Source organism: Puntigrus tetrazona, chromosome 7 (genome assembly GCF_018831695.1).
Source record: "Puntigrus tetrazona isolate hp1 chromosome 7, ASM1883169v1, whole genome shotgun sequence".
Taxonomy (NCBI): domain Eukaryota; kingdom Metazoa; phylum Chordata; class Actinopteri; order Cypriniformes; family Cyprinidae; genus Puntigrus; species Puntigrus tetrazona.
In genome coordinates, this window is record NC_056705.1 from 8,992,276 (window position 1) to 9,010,148 (window position 17,873).

Genomic DNA, 17,873 nt, shown 5'->3' on the forward strand with positions numbered 1-17,873 from the left:
TCCACTTTACTGTTTTTAAGCGATGCGTAAAACGGCTTCTGTTGAGGGGGAAAGAATCCCGCCTATTGTTTTTTCTTCGGAACAGATTTGAGGAAAGGTAGCATCACTCGACTATATACGCTCTGCGGTGAATGGGTGCCGTCAGGACGAGACCCCTAATAGCTGGTAAAAGTAATCCACACCGCTCCGGGCCATCAGTTAGCAAGTTACGAAGCGAAAAAGTTACACGTTTGTAACTTCAAACGAGTCGCGCGTTTATAATATTGCTTTTTCAGGGCATCTGAATCAGGAGAGAAATATGCACAGATCGGATTAAAAGAATTCTGTTTTGATCTCAAACATTTTGCTCACGAGTGACAGCTTATAATCGAATATGCCTCAAATATGGATTTGTTTTTTACAAACGCGCAACTTTTAACTTTTACACATTACACGAAGGACTGATGGATCTAAATCAAGAATACGAGGATGGCCCGAGGCTAAGTACATGTTCAGCAGATTTTCACCTCCATGAGAATATTTCACGATATTTATGCTTTACTGTATTCTCGATCAAACCGATACGGCTTGGGTGAGCGGGAGAGACATCTTTCCGAAGCTCTTACCAGTTTGAACGATACAGTGCATGAATAAATATGATGAATATATTAGGAACATATTAGTGAGAAAATAATATTCGAATTTTTATTTTACGGTGAACTGCTCCTTTAAGCTTATCAGTAGGTGAATGACTGAAGCAATTGCTTTGAAATCCTTTTGAAGCGCTGGTGGAGACCAATTATAAAAGGCACAGAATTGGAACAAAAAAAATGAAAAATGAAATTCGTCAATCAAAGCTGCTCTTTGATTGCTAAATTATTTTCTCAAGATTAAAACGAGTATAAAACGATGGCTATTTTTTTATTTGAACAGGGAGGCCGGTGAGACGAAGACGTTGATGGTTGTCGTGTAACGGTGTGCTTTGGGAATTTTACTTTTGAAGTTTACAGGCCTCAAACTTTGTTCTGACTGCTGAATATTAAAATTCAATGAACGCGCCGCGTTTAGTGTAGCTTTTCAGTTTGATCTGTCAACCCTGCCTTATCTGTCTGTTGTTAAAGCACAGGCCAGTTTTTCTTTGCCCGGAAGGCATGTTTAATAAAGTAGAGGTCAGCAGAACTTCTTATGCAGGTGTCTGCAGTGCAAGAGCTTATTAAACCGGGGCAGAGCAGCACTGCGGAGAAAACTGGCACAAATCTAAACACTGTTGCAGAACAAACTACTTATCATTATCATTGATTTTACTTGTATTTTATTCATTGTTTTTTTTTTTTTAGAATTTATTTTACATACCATTTTATCTATCTATCTATCTATCTATCTATCTATCTATCTATCTATCTATCTATCTATCTATCCCTGTCCGTCCGTTCATCCTTCCATCCATCTATCTATCTATCTATCTATCTATCTATCTATCTATCTATCTATCTATCTATCTATCTATCTATCCGTTCATCCTTCCATCTATCTATCTATCTATCTATCTATCTATCTATCTATCTATCTATCTATCTATCTATCTATCTATCATCCTTCCATCCATCCATCCTTCCATCTATCTATCTATCTATCTATCTATCTATCTATCTATCTATCTATCTATCTATCTATCTATCTATCTATCCCTGTCCATCAGTTCATCCTTCCATCCATCCATCATCTATCTATCTATCTATCTATCTATCTATCTATCTATCTATCTATCTATCTATCTATCTATCTATCTATCTATCCCTGTCCATCCGTTCATCCATCTATCCATCCATCCATCTATCTATCTATCTATCTATCTATCTATCTATCTATCTATCTATCTATCTATCTATCCCTCTATCAGTTCATCATCCATCCATCCATCCATCATCATCCATCTATCATCAGTCTATCTATCTATCTATCTATCTATCTATCTATCTATCTATCTATCTATCTATCCCTGTCCATCCGTTCATCCATCTATCCATCCATCCATCATCGGCCTCTCTCTATCTATCTATCTATCTATCTATCTATCTATCTATCTATCTATCTATCTATCTATCTATCTATCTATCTATCTATCTATCTATCCCTGTCCGTCCGTTCATCCATCCATCATCAGTCTATCTATCTATCTATCTATCTATCTATCTATCTATCTATCTATCTATCTATCGACCCATCTTATCTTTTTGTAAAATTTGAAAATGTCAAATTACACCCAAAGCCGTTTATAATCCATCTAAAACAAGGAAGCACTCTGTTACTGTAATTCTGAGGAGTCGGAGGTAGATGATGGCGTGAACGTGTGTGTGTTTTCTTGAAGTTTCTCCGTGAGAACCCCGACCTCCGCCGGTGTAGATCACTCATTGTATGACCCTCGCTTCATCTATAGAGGGAAATTGGTTTTTACTCCATCGTAAATCATCAAAAGCGTTACTGTACTGGAACACTGGAAGATTAATGTTTGTGTTTCATCGTCTTTATATAAAAAAGGCCACCGTTGCTCCTGTGAGCATGTTTAGGTAAGTGCACATAACCAGATGAAGATATTATGAAACCAGTCAACACTGACCCGATGAAGGAATAAGACACAGCTTAAACACTAACTTTGGGATTTAGGACCATTTAAGACGAGCCTGCGCTGAACAACGAGCGATGAAATGATTTTGGAGCACATGGTGGGTTACTCAAAGTGTGACAGTGGCATTCCTTGCTTGGGACATATTGACCTCAATAGAGATCTATTCGTGGAATTCAGATTTTTCTCTAGGCACAGATTAATCAGGAAAGGTCCCATGGAAATAATACTAAAATTGTAATACAGCCTTGATGTTCTATAGCTCGCTCAGCCTATCTAACACTTTTTGTGCCTCACGTAAGATCGCGCGCGGCCATTTTGTTTTACCTTCCGGTGTCTTTGGCTAGTTATTTCACCCTCAGGCTACAAAAAACGATCGTTTTTTTGTTACCGCATCGTTAAAACTTATCGTGATCGCAACCACGTTGGTTTGTAGCGCAGACAGTTTTAAAATGTACCGCCCTTCGTCATTCTTGTAGTTGTTTACATAACGGCTAATGAGGTTTAGGGAAACGGCTAACTTCTACGTAGCAAAATAGACTAGCTCTAAAAACTAGATGACAACACGAAGCTAAGCGACACTGAAGACCACGTTGTGCAGTTTTATTATTTAGTTAATAATTAATCTTCCGTAGCGTAATCAAACATGCTTTTGTGCCGTTCACCGCACTTCGTTATTCTTGTAGTTATTTGCATAACGGCTAAAGGCTAAAGTTTCCCAGGAAATGGCTAACTTCTACGTTGCAAAATAAAGTATAAGACTTTTTAAGGGAGATTGAAGACCATTTTATGCGATCTAATTATTTAATTGATGATGAATTCTGCTTAACGTAATCAAAAATGCTTTTGGGTACAAAAATAACGTTATATATATATATATATATATATATATATATATATATATATATATATATATATATATATATATATATATATTTTTTTTTTTTTTTTTTTTTTTTTTTTACAAATATTTCATATTACTTGAATTAAATATTACTTGATTTAACATCCCATATTGCCAATATTATGACCCAAATCAGATTAGCTTTATTCGTGTGCCCAAACACAGGGATTTTTTGTGTGTTGTTTTTCTGTAAAGAGAAATGAAATCATTTAAATGAGCAAGACTTAATGTGTACGAATAGGAACACTCATGGTTTGTGCGTTATATAAATATATTTTAAGTATATGCTAAATATATATTGTAAACCGTAAAGCTCAATGAAACATTTTTGAAAGCGAAAATGGTTTTAAATGCAGTTTATAATCTTAAAGTATGCTTGTTCTTCTTCAAATGAGACTTAAATGCATTTTCGTTGATTGAAAAGGCCAAACATACTTTTTATGTTTTAAGATATATATATATATATATATATATATATATATATATTTTTTTAAATATATATATTTAAAAAAAATATATATATATATTTAAAAAATATATATATATATATTTAAAAAGAAATTATTAATTTTTTATTAATTTTTATTTTTTACATAATATATATATATATATATATATATATATATATATATATATATATATATATATATATATATATAATAAAAATATACAAATAAGCTATTTACTCATTTTGAAACATATTTTGAAGTATATAACGAGGCATGGGCTACATTCACAATGAAACCTGCCATTAATTAGAAGAATTAAACATCTGGATTTAACGTAAACAATATAATATAAAGCAAAATAAATAGTAAAACTGCTGTGGTGTTTTTATTTTAGGAGAATTCACAAATGTCAATTGTCATTTTAAGACTGTTTTGAATTATGGGGTGAAACTAATATACAGAGGCGCTGCAGGGGAAACAAATGTGACTTCTGACTCGAAAACACCCTGCGTTTTATAGATCGTGTCATTTCAGCCAGCGACGTCTGTGCTCGCGACCACAACAAAGCGACGACGCCAGAAGCGGCTCCCAGCCCCGGTCTGAAGTTCTCGGGAGGGCAGGAACGCGCCGGAGCCGCCGCGCGGGTCCCGCATTCATTAATTCAGCGAAGTCTCGCGGTGTTCGCGCGACCTCTCAGACATCTTGCGTTTGTCAGACCGCTACGAATCTGCTGCACGCACGGGCAGAAACGCAGCGGAAAAAAAACAAAACAAAACCCCATCCAGCGTCGCTCGACCGCCGTCGCGTCTTCACATGCGGGGCTGAACTGAGTTTGCGCGTTCGAGACACCCGGAGAGGATCGCGTGCGGCGTTATTTTCGTATTGTGCGTCATTTCTGCATTTCTGCGTTTCCACCCAGGCGACATGGCAACACCCGCCGCTGTGAACCCGTCGGGTGAGTAGCGTTTCTACCTTTACGCTTTTCAAAAAAAAAAAAAAAACGACGTTCGAACGCAAACCGAGCGTCGGCTTCTTTTACGCGACGTTGTGTTTTCGCGCTAACAAAAGAAACCGCGACGCTTTAAACGCACGCGAGCACCCCCTCCCCCCATACGCGAGCAACAACGGCGACGTTAAAGATCGTGAACGCTACGTTGTATCGTAACGTTATCGCACCGTTCGTTCTTTATAGAACGTCGTGCGAGAGCACGGTGACGTCAGAAGCAAATGTATCGCGTTTGGCTTTATTCCGCCGCGGCTTGTTGCTAATGCAAATTAGACGCCGAACGCGTTTGCCACAAGCCAGTACGTGCTTTGATTTCCTTCATACGCGTCTGTTGGGTCTGATACGTTGCTTATGGCTCTGTTATTGTGACGCGAGGTTATTGTGGCACGAGATGGAGCGCGTAACGCGCGTAACCGCTTTACTTCCTCCGCCTGTTGATACCGTGGCGAAATGGATGTCGAATAGGTTTCGATGCTCCCGCGACCACTGACCGACGGACAGCGAGCGTTCTGTACCGAGGAACGGCGCGAGACGTGAACGTAAGCTGGCGGAAGGCTGTCACGCAGAAAACTTTTCTTAACGCGAGTTTAAGAAGTTTTGCTCGCTTAGAGGAAGACGTTGCATTTTTTTTTTTTTTTTTTTTTACCGCCGTTCTGCCTCCAGAGTCGCGATGTTGTGGGCACCTGCGGTCCGTTTTAGCCACCGCGGAACGCTCTCTAGATAGTTCATCAGCTCGGAACGACAGCCGAAAAGCGTGCTTGAAAGTCAAACTTGTGAAAAATGAATGCAAATACTGTTTAAAATAGCAGGGACGCGCAGATATAGGGATTCCAGAAGCGTTTATCTAATCCACTCGAGAGCCAGAAATCGAGCAAATTGGTGCACTTGTAGTTTATGGCCAAAAGTATGATTCTGAGAGCTTTTAATGTGAAACGGTGAGATGTTTAAGTTATAGCAGACTTCGTGCGTAACCCCGTATCTCCCAGATGATTTGGACTTAACAACTGTGTAGTTGCATTTAAAAAAAAAAACATAAGTATAATGTACTTATCGTGTTAATATTGTATTGCAAGACATTTTGTTGCTATTGAGGTGGGATGGGGGTGAGATTAGTGACAGGTGGGTTAAGGTGTAATTATTAATGTAATGTGTTATACATATGTAATATAAGTGCAATGTAAAAAACGGGTTTGTACACAATAAGTGTAAGTACGTAGTTATTAAGGCCACCTAATTTAAAGCAGGGCCCGTGATTTTTATGTGCTTTCGATTAAAAGTTTCAAAATATATAATGCAGTGCAACACAATAGTGACTGAGAGGCGAATAAATAAGCCTGACCGGTCATAATTCATATCCTCTAACGTTTTCTGTCAACAAGCGGCTTTAGCCCACTAAATGTCATCTCGAAATGTAACCGAAAATAGATAAAGTTAGTCTCATGTCTTGCTTCGCAGAGATCCGCGAAGATTGCGCAGCAAAAAGACGCAGAAGATGTGCGCAATAGTATTAAATAAGAACCACCGTAGGTGATAGAAAGCACGGAGAAGATTATGTGCTACAGGTTTTAGGAGAGGCTTTGGAAATTCGCGTATCGGCTATTTTAGCATGGAGTAAAGCTCAGTATGATCAGGAACCTTCTCGATAAAACCGATACGCCGCTAAAAAATAAATGCATCTGATAAACCTCATGCAATAAAACGGACTCGTGTAGCGATTGTTCACAGAAGCCCACTGCTGCTCGGTTTATTTAGTCGCTTGCTGAAGTAAATCACCCTCCATGACTCCATTGCTTCCACGAGCACTCTTTCCCCCCCAGCGGGCAATTCCTTCCCCGCCAGCTCATTGTAAATGCAAATGAGTCAAAATGAATAAAGAATGTGAGCGTTATTAGCACCTGGTTGACACGCTGAGCTGCCAAGCGCGCTTTAAAATGCACAGGAGCACTCTGGGATGGAGTCACGTGACCGTGGCTCGAACCGAAGAGCACTCTGTTTTAAAGTCAGCTTGCTTTTATTTCGCCCCTGCTCAACAAATCTGTGGGCCATCTGTACGCTTACCGTTACGCCCGCGACGCCTAAACAAAAGATCCCGGTTGCGGCACAGCTGCCGATAAGAACGTGTTTTTCGCGCGAATAGCAGCGGACGTTTGTGAATAGGGATTACAGGCGCAGTTGATTAGCCACAGCTCAGACCGTTTGCCGACCTCTTGTGTTTGCGGAGGAAGCCTTTCCGTCGAGCGGAGGCGGATAACAGGACGGGCCCGAAGCGCGGCGCCGCTAAGAAGCAATTGTGTGCTAGCAAATGCTAAAAACTCTCATTTTTGCTTCTGGATTCGCACGGGATCGATATATGATGAAACGAAGCGCGTAGAAGTCGCTGTGCTGTTCGTTTTGTATTCAGGCGACGTTTTAAAGACGCGTGTCCATTGAGCGTCTGGACCACCTGTTATGCACGTTTCGAGTCTCATGTTTTGGGCGTCTCATCCCATTCAGTTGTTGTGTATGATACGACCTTTGGTTGAATGCACATCTGAATTAATAAGAGGTGCCTTAATAATAATAATAATAATAAACCAATTCTAAAAGGATAGTTTCTGGTTGCTGTTGAGCCATTGGAAATAAGTACCATTTAAATCAATGGCTACTGTCAACTAAACTTAAAACAAATGATGCTCCTTTTCACTTTGCTGAACTTTTACTTGCATTTTTATGTGACGCGTGTTTGCCGTCTGGTTTCTAATCGCCCCAATGGACGGCGTTGACGCTTGAAAGTCGCGTTTAGAAACTAAAAATGTTTGCAGGTCAGTTTCAAAAGAAGTTTTAAAAAGTTGCGGTATGTCTTCATAGCGTGTTGAACTCTTTGCTCATTGTACGGTCCGTTTAAGAGTCCATCTTCGCACGAAACATTTGCAAGCGATTTAACCTCTGTTGGGAAACACAGCGCTCCGCTCATTCGTAAGCTCTCGAAATAAGAATAAAGCGGGGGAAAAGTCACCGGGGACCATTACGGATGCATCACCGAAGCATGCTTTCGGTTTTTCAGCTGACCGCCATGTCTGAAGCATCCGTAGATTTTGGCAGAGTGAACTTTCTTTGGCCGCGTAACAGTCGACAGAAGAGGAGAGCCATTGTTCGCATGTGCGTGCTTGTCGGAGGACGCATGTTAATTCAACAGTTTGAAGTTTCTTCTTTAAGCTCGTAGGCTTCTGATCCGTTCCCGTTCTGAGGCGCTCGATTGAGAAACCTTTTTCTGTGTGGAAATGTGCCAAGTGTCTCTTTCGACCTCATCGGCACCCAGAGATTATACCGCTTCGGTCGCGCTGAATCGCTCCTTTCACTCCCTTTTGAGAGCTGCTGGAGAATAAAGGAGCTGGATGCTATACTACCGAATGTCTTGTTTTTTGGGGGGGTCATACTTGTTTAAAAATGACCTGCTTCTGGTTTTAGCAATTATATAAAAAGGTTTGGTAGTCCATTCTGAAGCTTCCTGTCTGAAATCGTTCCCTCGTTCACTGCTCCCTATGTAGTGTGTGTGGAAGTTGAGTGGACTGTAACGAAATTAAGTGACCGGTGTGCATCGCGAAAAACATTTTCGCCACATGTGTACTTTTATATTACACGTGCCTCATTTTAGAAAATAATATTAATAGCAGTAACACTTTAAAATAGTTTTATATTGGTTTCATTGACGGTGCATTATTAATTTGTTGTGTATTATTAATAAACGTTAAATACTATTAATATATTTTCATGCAAACACGAGCAAGTTCGTCATTTTTTTACGTCTTTATCGTTTGTAGCATCTGCGTTATTTTGACATCATAGTGACATAACCTATCAGAATGCATTGTGGGTAAAAAGTGGTAAACGAATGTAGGGAATTAAGTCGTTCACTCAAAATTCAGCGCTGCAAAACGGCTGACACCCGATATAGTGGACTACGTAGTCGATAGGGAGCGGTTTCGGACACAGCTAGGGTTGATAGTGAAATTTTTGTACGTGATTTAACGTGAGTAGTTAATTTTGTCGTGGAATGGCGTAAGAGAGAGGATCTCTAATGTTACAAAAAAAAATCCCCAAAGAGTTTTATCCCCCTCTCACTTAACGTGGTATTGGTTTGTAAAGCCGCTCGTGTGCTGCACTGAGACAGTCACTCAGAGACCGACAGCTTTCAAGGTCTGGAGAAAAACTTTTGATTTACTTCATCATTTTACATAGCACAAATTGCTGAGTGAGCCTACACGGGAGTTGTTATTGGTTGATGTTTGGCCATTTTGAGATCGTCATCAGTGGCCAATGACCATGTTGGTTTGATGGATGAATTAACGCACTAGAACTGGCTCTCTTTATTGTTTATGTTCATATATTTAGCCTGTTTTGTTAATGTTTAATTGATGATATTGTCACTTGTAGTATGTGTGTGTGTATATATATATATATATATATATATATATATATATATATATATATATATATATATATTATATTCACACACACACATATATATATAATGTGATATATGTATATATATATATATATATATATATATATATATATATATATATATATATATATATTATAAAAACAAACACATATACACACAAACACACACACATATACACACATGTGATTTAGACTACATGAGTTGATGTTTTTGTTCCTTTGCTCAAGAAGGCTACATTTATTTGAACAAAAATACGGCAAAAACAGTATAATCCCGAAATATTATTACAATGAAATAATATTTAAATAATTAAATTTAATGAAATAAAACATTTTAATGTAATTTATTCCTGTGATGAAAGCATCATCACTCCAGTCTTCAGTGTCACTTGACTCTTCAGAAATCTGAGCTTTATATGCTGATTTGCTGCTTATTTATTATTATTATTATTAGCATCAGTGTCGAACTCAGCTGTGCTGATTCATGTTTTTGTGGATAAAAAAAGTTTTAAAGAACAGCATTTTTAAAAAAAATGGAAATCCACTGTAACTTGGCAAAACTTCGATTTCTGGATTAATTAAATGCATCTTAGAAGCTTAATAAATAAAAAAAAAAAGTATTTTAAGAAAAAGTTTTACTAACCCAAACGTTCAGAGGGTAATCTGTATGCGTTGTGTCAAGAACCCTACTCTCTGCCGCATTCCCACAATCCTGTGCTGAATCTCAAGTCCCGATAATCTAGCTCTGAATCATTCCTCCCAAAGAAATCAATTTATCCGAGTTTTTCCGTCACAGCGCAGATCCTTAAAGACGGGCGGCGGTCCAAGACAGCGTAGCGTTCTGGGGAAGGCTTTCTTTACGCTCTCATTCAAGAATTTGCTCATTTCTGTCTCAGTGGAGTTCTCTTCTCACACAAAACGCGAAAATGAGACGTGCTGTCCGCATTTATAAAGAGCTCAGACGTCCGATGCCGTCCTGAGGGACGGGGCCCGGGTACCAAGCGCCGTGTGGACGTTTTGTTTTGGGGCGGATCCGAACGGGAAACGGGCCTCCGGTCATTAAAATTGCTCGGAGGAGAGAGGAGCGTGTGAGCCGTCGAGTCGTGATTTAGACTGAGAGACAGCGGCGTCCTATCTGTCTTCTAGCCTTCACGCCGTCCCGGGAGACAGATTAATGAGTTTGACCCGAGGGCGACAACGGATGAGGGAGCTTTAGAAAGTTAGGCCTTTGAAAAGGAGACGTTTTGAAGAATGCATGTGCTGCTTTTTCCATGCGGCGTGAGCATATTAAATTTAATGAAATAAAACATTTTAACTAAAACCATTTTCATCCTGTACATTTTTGTAGTTTTTTTTTTTGAATGTTTAAACGAACAAATCTGTCGTGTTTGCTACATTAGGCTTTTGAGGATCGTGAGAATGATTGTAAGCAGAGGCTGATGTTTATATTGTCATTCACTGTAGCAGTATCTCTGCACAAATTCAAACAACACACTTATTCTGACATTGAAATGTGATGAATAATAAGGCAGCATATTACATTTTACTGCGTAACTAAATCGCGCTGACAAATAGGCAACCCCTAGGATAGTTGCAAATTAAATACGTTTTTGAGGTAAAAGTAATTTGTCTTATAATGTGTCATAAAAAGAATTTTAGTTGTAAATATGCCCGACAAGATTGTTACACCGGGTGACGTTTTAGTGGCGAAATTTTGTAAATCTGGGAAAAATGTGTAATATTTATTTTTGCCTCAGAAAAAACAAAACAAAACTTTTTGGCATGAACAATTTAAAGCACTGTTACAGTTGTTTTTATGGTTAAACCCACTTTTTCATCCTGTACTATATATATATATATATATATATATATATATATATATATATATATATATATATTGATATATATATTGTATATATTGTTTATATTGTTATTACTGTAGCAGTATTCTATATTATTATTATATTGATATAATAAGGCAGCATATATATAACATATTATAAGATAATTATTTATATATATATATATATATATATATATATAATAGAATTATTTATTATATATATATATTATATTATAATATATAATTGTTATTATTGTAAATCTGGGAAAAATGTGTAATATTTATATTTGCCTCATATATATATAAAATTTTTATGCACTTTTATATATTTATATGGTTAAACCCTTTATATGTATATATATATATATATATATATATATTATATATATATATATATATATATAATTGTTATTATTATATATATATTATATATATAATATTTATATATATATATATATATATATATATATATATTATATATATATATATATATATATATATATATATATATATATTAGCACACTATATATCCCAAATATGTAATTGAAATGCTTGGTTTATGATCAATGCTTTAATGCAATGCAATAAAATGATTGTTGTTAGATGAACAATGAAACATTTCTTCAAAACCCTTTCAGAAAGATTATGGGTAATAATCAAGTAAACCTATGTTGCTTCAGTCCAATAAGTGTAATATCACTATATGTATATATGCATATAGATAGATAGATACAACTTATTATGTACATACACACAAAAACACTGGTTTGCATGAATTTAGACGTTAACTTGTACCAGCCTTGAGCAGTTTCTCCTCATGGATTGGGGGCTTCTCTTGTACTTTCGTATGCACCGAGGTGTAAGTTTGTAAACCTCATAAATTAATAATGAAAACTCAGCGAAAGGGTCTTCTCAGCTCCAGAGTACAGGAGAAGTGGAAGGCAGACTTGATCAAATATTAATATGATTCTGCATCCATCAGGCTGAACATGTCAGAATGTGTTCATTGACTCAGTTTACGTGCGTTACTGATGATGTTTAATCAGTGCCATGGTTTTTGATGCTTTTTGTCCAGCTTTAGGACCGGCAGCACGCAAACACATAAATGCTTTATTTTATATTTGTTTTTATATTTATATTAAATTTGAGGTCGGTAAGATTTTTATTTATTTATTTCTTTTTTGTTATTTATTTATTATAGTTTTTCTGCAAGTGTGCCTTGGATTTTGTTTAGAGATTTCCATTTCAAATAAATGAATTTTTTTTTAACTTTCTATTCGTCTAATGAGAATTGCTTTTTGAGCAGCGTATTAGTATCACGTCATCATTGCTCTAATAACTCGGTCAGATAATTCATGTAGACGACATGTTCACAGTTTATCCAAAACGTATCAGCGCTTGCCATTTTATTTGTGGGGTATAACTCTGTGTCTGTGTCTGATGCCGAAGACGTCTGTTTTTCAGAAATGGGCACGGACCTGCCGGGGCCGGTGGCTATGCCGGGCGCTGTGGTGGGTGCGGGTCAGGTCAGGATGGCCGGAGCCATGCCGGGGCGAGGAGGCAAGCGGAGGTCAGCGGGGTGAGTTACGAGGCTAAAAAGCGCGTTATTTTCATAATATTCGATGCTCCGTTTAATACGACGCTTAACAGTTCAATGCAGTGTCATGTAAATAGAAAAGTCAGTATTACCAATCTTGTGTTTGTTTAGCTGTTCAAGGAAAATTGGGACCGTTTTTCCATTTTTTTTGGGTTACTTCTTTAATGGTTGCATCGTATTTTGGGTTTGGCTCCGAACAGCATGTAATCTCACTTGTTCAACGACTCCCAAATGATTCGTTCCAACGATTTATTTTTGCCAACCCCTCCAGCGATCGGTCGCTTTCACCTAAAGCGGCGTTAAACCCAGCGGCAAGCAATGAATTAGCGTTTTCGTTCAGACCAAAGCGAAAGGGTCAACAAGTGGCGGGCAATGAGTTTTCGTTCGCTTTTTCACAAATCCATAAAAAACCAAACGAAAATGCACGTTGAAAAGTGAAATATGTACATATGCAATCATTAGAACATAATGCGAAAGACTGAAAAATAATTAGCCATTTTCTCACATTCCTAATTATGCTATTCTTATTATTATTGCTTGAATTAATGCATGAATGATTACCTCTATACGTGCATATCTTGTTCTATAGCTTATCATTTCTTTCTGCGTAACTTCATATTGGATGTGTGATTTACAGGTTTGTGCATACAGCAGTAAAACGAATGAGGAGTGTTAATGAGCTCATTAAAATCATATGACTGTCACTCAGAGCCCGTTACGAAGGAGCGCTTATTAGTTTTCTTTGTCTCTTATTATGTAACGCTTTCTAATTAGTTTGGTGTTCGGTGTTAATGAAAGTAAATAAGAACATGCCATTTATTGATTATCTTCCTTGAGGATTTCCAGTACCGAAATTACTGAGCTACACGCACTTGCTCTATTAGAGGAAAATTGCTCTGTTTTTTCAGGTAGTCAAATACATTTACGCCGCATTTTTGTCTAACACAGTTTAAATTAGTTTTCTGTGGCTTTTGTAGTGAAATATATAAAGGATCATATATGATTTTACTTTTTTATATTATGGTAAGCGCAGTTTATAGCTGGCCAAATACCAGCACAATAGCAGCACAGTTAATAAGTAACAGTGGCAGGACTTCAGTACCCATCATGCACCACAGCATGAATAAATCGTGAAATGTACAGCTCAGTGACTGTATAATATGTGTATCAGTATTAGTAAAATAAATTACATATTTAATTTTTTTGTAGTATATATTATAATTTTTTTGTATTTATTAAATTAAATAAAAAATATTTTTCGTGAAGCATTTATAGTTGTTTATAAATAAATAAATAAATAAATAAATATATATATATATAAAATATATATTTCTATTTCTATTTATAGGTGTTATAGGTGTGTGTGTGTGTATATATATATATATATATATATATATATATATATATATATATATATATATATTAATCTTTTGTAATATAAAAACAGATTTTTATTATTATATATATATATATATATATATATATATATATATATATAAAAAATATAAAAAATATATATATATATATATATATATATATATATATATATATATATATATATATATATATATATACAAACAAACACAACTGTGTAATAAAATAGATTTGTATTATTTTATATGTAAAAAAAAAATAAATAAATAAATATATATATATATATATATATATATATATATATATATATATATATATATATATATATATATATTTATTCAAAATGCCTTTTTCATTTAAAATATATAGATAAATGTACATGCTTAGTTGCTTAGTTATTGGTTGAAAGAATGCATTTCTAAATAGCCAAATACGTCCTGCCTGATACCGGCCTCGTTCACTTTTAAGAGAGGAGCTACTGTGAAAACAATGATAGGTAATGATCTCAAATATAATTTAAGTAGCACCTAAGTTCTTTTAGCCTGTTAAAATTCAATATCTACCGCTTCACGGTCGTGCCGCGTTGTTGTTGTCGTCGAGTGCTGGCGAATATTGTTTCCATGGAGAACACACTTCAGCTGCCCACACAACCACATCAGAGAGGCTCTGACTCAAGAGCTCTCTCACACGCCGTCAGCTTTATATTAATCACTAATAGGAAACTTCTGTCCCTTACTTCAGAAACCAAGTCAAATCTGCTCCAGAACCTCCCCGTCGTAAGCGTAGTTTTCTCCACAAACTATGTTTTGCGATTAGTCCGCGTTATCTTTGTTTAGCTTGATCGGATTTATACAAAGCCGTTTTTTCTCTGTTGCTTAAGCTGCCCGCGTGCAAACGTTTTCAAATGAGCGAGCGTGTTTGATTTATTTTCTATCTGTCTCGTTTCAGGATGGACTTCGACGACGAGGACGGCGAGGGACCCAGCAAATTTTCAAGGCAAACTTCTCCCACTTGTTCCCGAGCTTTCCAAAGAAACAAATCAGACCGCGCAACCATGTCCTTTCTTTTTATGTCTTCTGTTGTTTGACCGTGTCTTTCAGCTGCGCCACAGCGTTTGTGCCATTTCAAGACATCGCTCATGTTTTGTTGCCCTCGACTTACGGTTTCCTTTCAGTTCATGTTCTTTTAAAGGAGCTGTATCCGTAGTTGCGCTACGCCTGACGGTAAAGACGCCTCACATTTAGCTAGCGTGGGAACGGAGACACTGACCTCTGCTGGAGATACGGGACACACTCCGGTTGTTCCTCTCCCGCAGTCGCTGGCATTAATTGATCACCGTCAGGTTGTTCCAGACCTATGTGCTACGCAGAACGATACGCTGGATGCATGTAGGATTCGCTCGACTAATTTACGAGAAGTTCCAGCGAAAAGGCGTCGATTTAAACATGACCGTAAAGTTACTTTCCTTCTTAAAGTGGGCTTCTTTAATGGTTGTTTTATTTGCAACTTCAAAAATAGAGAAGTGATAGTTTATGCTCAGAGGAGAAAGCATTGCTTTCTTCAAAACAATGCATTAAGACCTCGCTGATTTAAAACATCAACGTATATTACGTAAAAACCACAACAGCGGCACATTGGTTTGGAACAATAAGAAGTTGATTAATTGATGGTATAACTGAAATTTGTTACGCTACACATTTATGTTGTTTTTTTTTGTCTGATGTCTGAAATGCACGAGACAAACAGGCAAATGTGTTGCTTAACAAGTGGCATAATTAAAAAAAAATTATCGCTTTTTGATATTTTATAATATAATGCAATGCCAGTGTTGGTGTATAATGAGTTAATCATGTAAAATAAAACTAAATCCGTAAATAAGTAAATAAATAAATATGTTAGTTATAGACAGCGTATCTAATTTTCACAACTTTTAAAATTAATTAAAATAATTTTTTTATCTTATATATATATATATATATATATATATATATATATATATATATATATATATATATATATATATAAGAAGATATATATATATATATATATATATATATATATATATATATAAGATATATATATATATATATATATTTATATATACTATATATATATATATATATATACTAAAGATATATATATATATATATATATATATATATATATATACTAAAGATATTTATTTATATATATATATATATATATATATATATATATATATATATATATATATATATATATATATATATATAGATATATATATAACTAATTAAGGTGACAAAAACATAACTAAAGTACTAAAATTAGAAAATAAAAAAATAGTTTGAAATACTATATAATATTAATTCTATATAAATATGATAAAACCAATAGAATCTCAGTAACCCTTAAATAAAACTCCAAATTCCTCTTGGAGGCACAGTTAATAAAAAAAGTGAGTTTATATGTTGGGATACAGACACCTCAGTTTGTCTCTTTTTTTGTTGTTTTTCATTATTCAGTGCTCTCAGTCCATTATTATATTGCCATATTCACACAGTGTAACCCAAAACGCGGCCCATGATCACTCCATCTGAGCCACAATCATAAAACCTAAAAGTGATGTAACTGAGGCTTTCGGGCTCATGTATCTTATTGTGATCTCCTCTCTCTCCCGTCAGGTATGACGATGATCAGATTCCCGGTGATAAGGAGCGTTATGCCAGGTAGGGCTGTCTTGGGGAGGTTCCCTCAGGATAGCTAGAAATCAGGCCCCTGCCGGCATCAGGAGCGACCTCGGCCTCACACGAGCGACTCTGTCTAGATCTAATCTTAAATGGGTATTTAATTATCCTCAGCTGACACTCTCATCTGAAATTGTCGCGTTGCTTTGAGCCATTGCGCTCCGTGGACTAATACAGCAGCCTGGCCTCCGAAGATTTATCGGTTCGCGTTTTCCACTTAAAAGATTGGTCCGCATCTGTCACCGTTCAGTTTATCGCCGGAGTCTCAGCTAAATCACAGAAATGAAGTAAAAAAAAAGAGTCTTAAATTATCCTCTCGGACACTTTTTTGAGCGTTTCGGTCGAAGAAGAAGTGTTGCCGCAGAGCGGTCCGAGGAAGAATTTTTTTTCCCCCACAAGTTTGAAAAGAAAGCTCGAGCCGAATAAATTTATTTCTGCGTAACGAGGGTCGCGAATGCCAACTCTGTAGGCATTCGTAATTATGTGCTTATCAATCAAGGTCAACGTCGAATGCTTATAAGTACATGAGAGCAGACATAGGTAGGTGATGGTGATTGTTGAAATTTCGCAATTGCAATTATACAAATAAGAGGAGGATCTGTGCACACACTTATTAAAAAAAATTACATTTTCTATTGAATTACAACAGTGTACATTATCATTAAAAAATATGGGATCAGTCATTTTTTTCTTTGTTTAAAAAAAAAAAAAAAAAAAAAAAAAAAAAGGATATGTTAAATTGATGAAAAGTGATGGTTGCTAGAAAAGATACCTGTTTTCGGATATTTGCTCGTTTTTATTCATCAAAGGTTCCCGAAAACATCACAGGCTCCGAAAAATATTAAACAACGCAACTGTTTCCAACATTAATCATAAATATTCGGATTTGTGTGATATCATGTGGCACTGAAGACTGGAAAAATGAGTGACGG

The 17,873-nt window shown here is 36.2% G+C and overlaps 1 protein-coding gene across 5 annotated transcripts in view; it reads left to right on the top strand.

The window, feature by feature from the left end:
• The first annotated feature begins 4,509 nt into the window (after positions 1 to 4,509).
• The window catches only part of arnt2 (aryl-hydrocarbon receptor nuclear translocator 2), a 70,305-nt gene continuing 56,941 nt past the window's right edge, over positions 4,510 to 17,873 (top strand). The window contains exons 1-4 of one of the 5 annotated variants that reach the window (XM_043244598.1): positions 4,510 to 4,910; positions 12,712 to 12,826; positions 15,167 to 15,214; positions 16,879 to 16,923. In XM_043244598.1, the coding sequence (XP_043100533.1) occupies positions 4,880 to 4,910; positions 12,712 to 12,826; positions 15,167 to 15,214; positions 16,879 to 16,923 (239 nt within the window). In that variant the 5' untranslated portion in view covers positions 4,510 to 4,879. Of the gene's footprint in view, positions 4,911 to 12,711; positions 12,827 to 15,166; positions 15,215 to 16,878; positions 17,038 to 17,873 lie in introns of those variants that run through there. The other 4 variants (XM_043244597.1, XM_043244600.1, XM_043244599.1 and 1 more) reach the window with 4 other exon arrangements.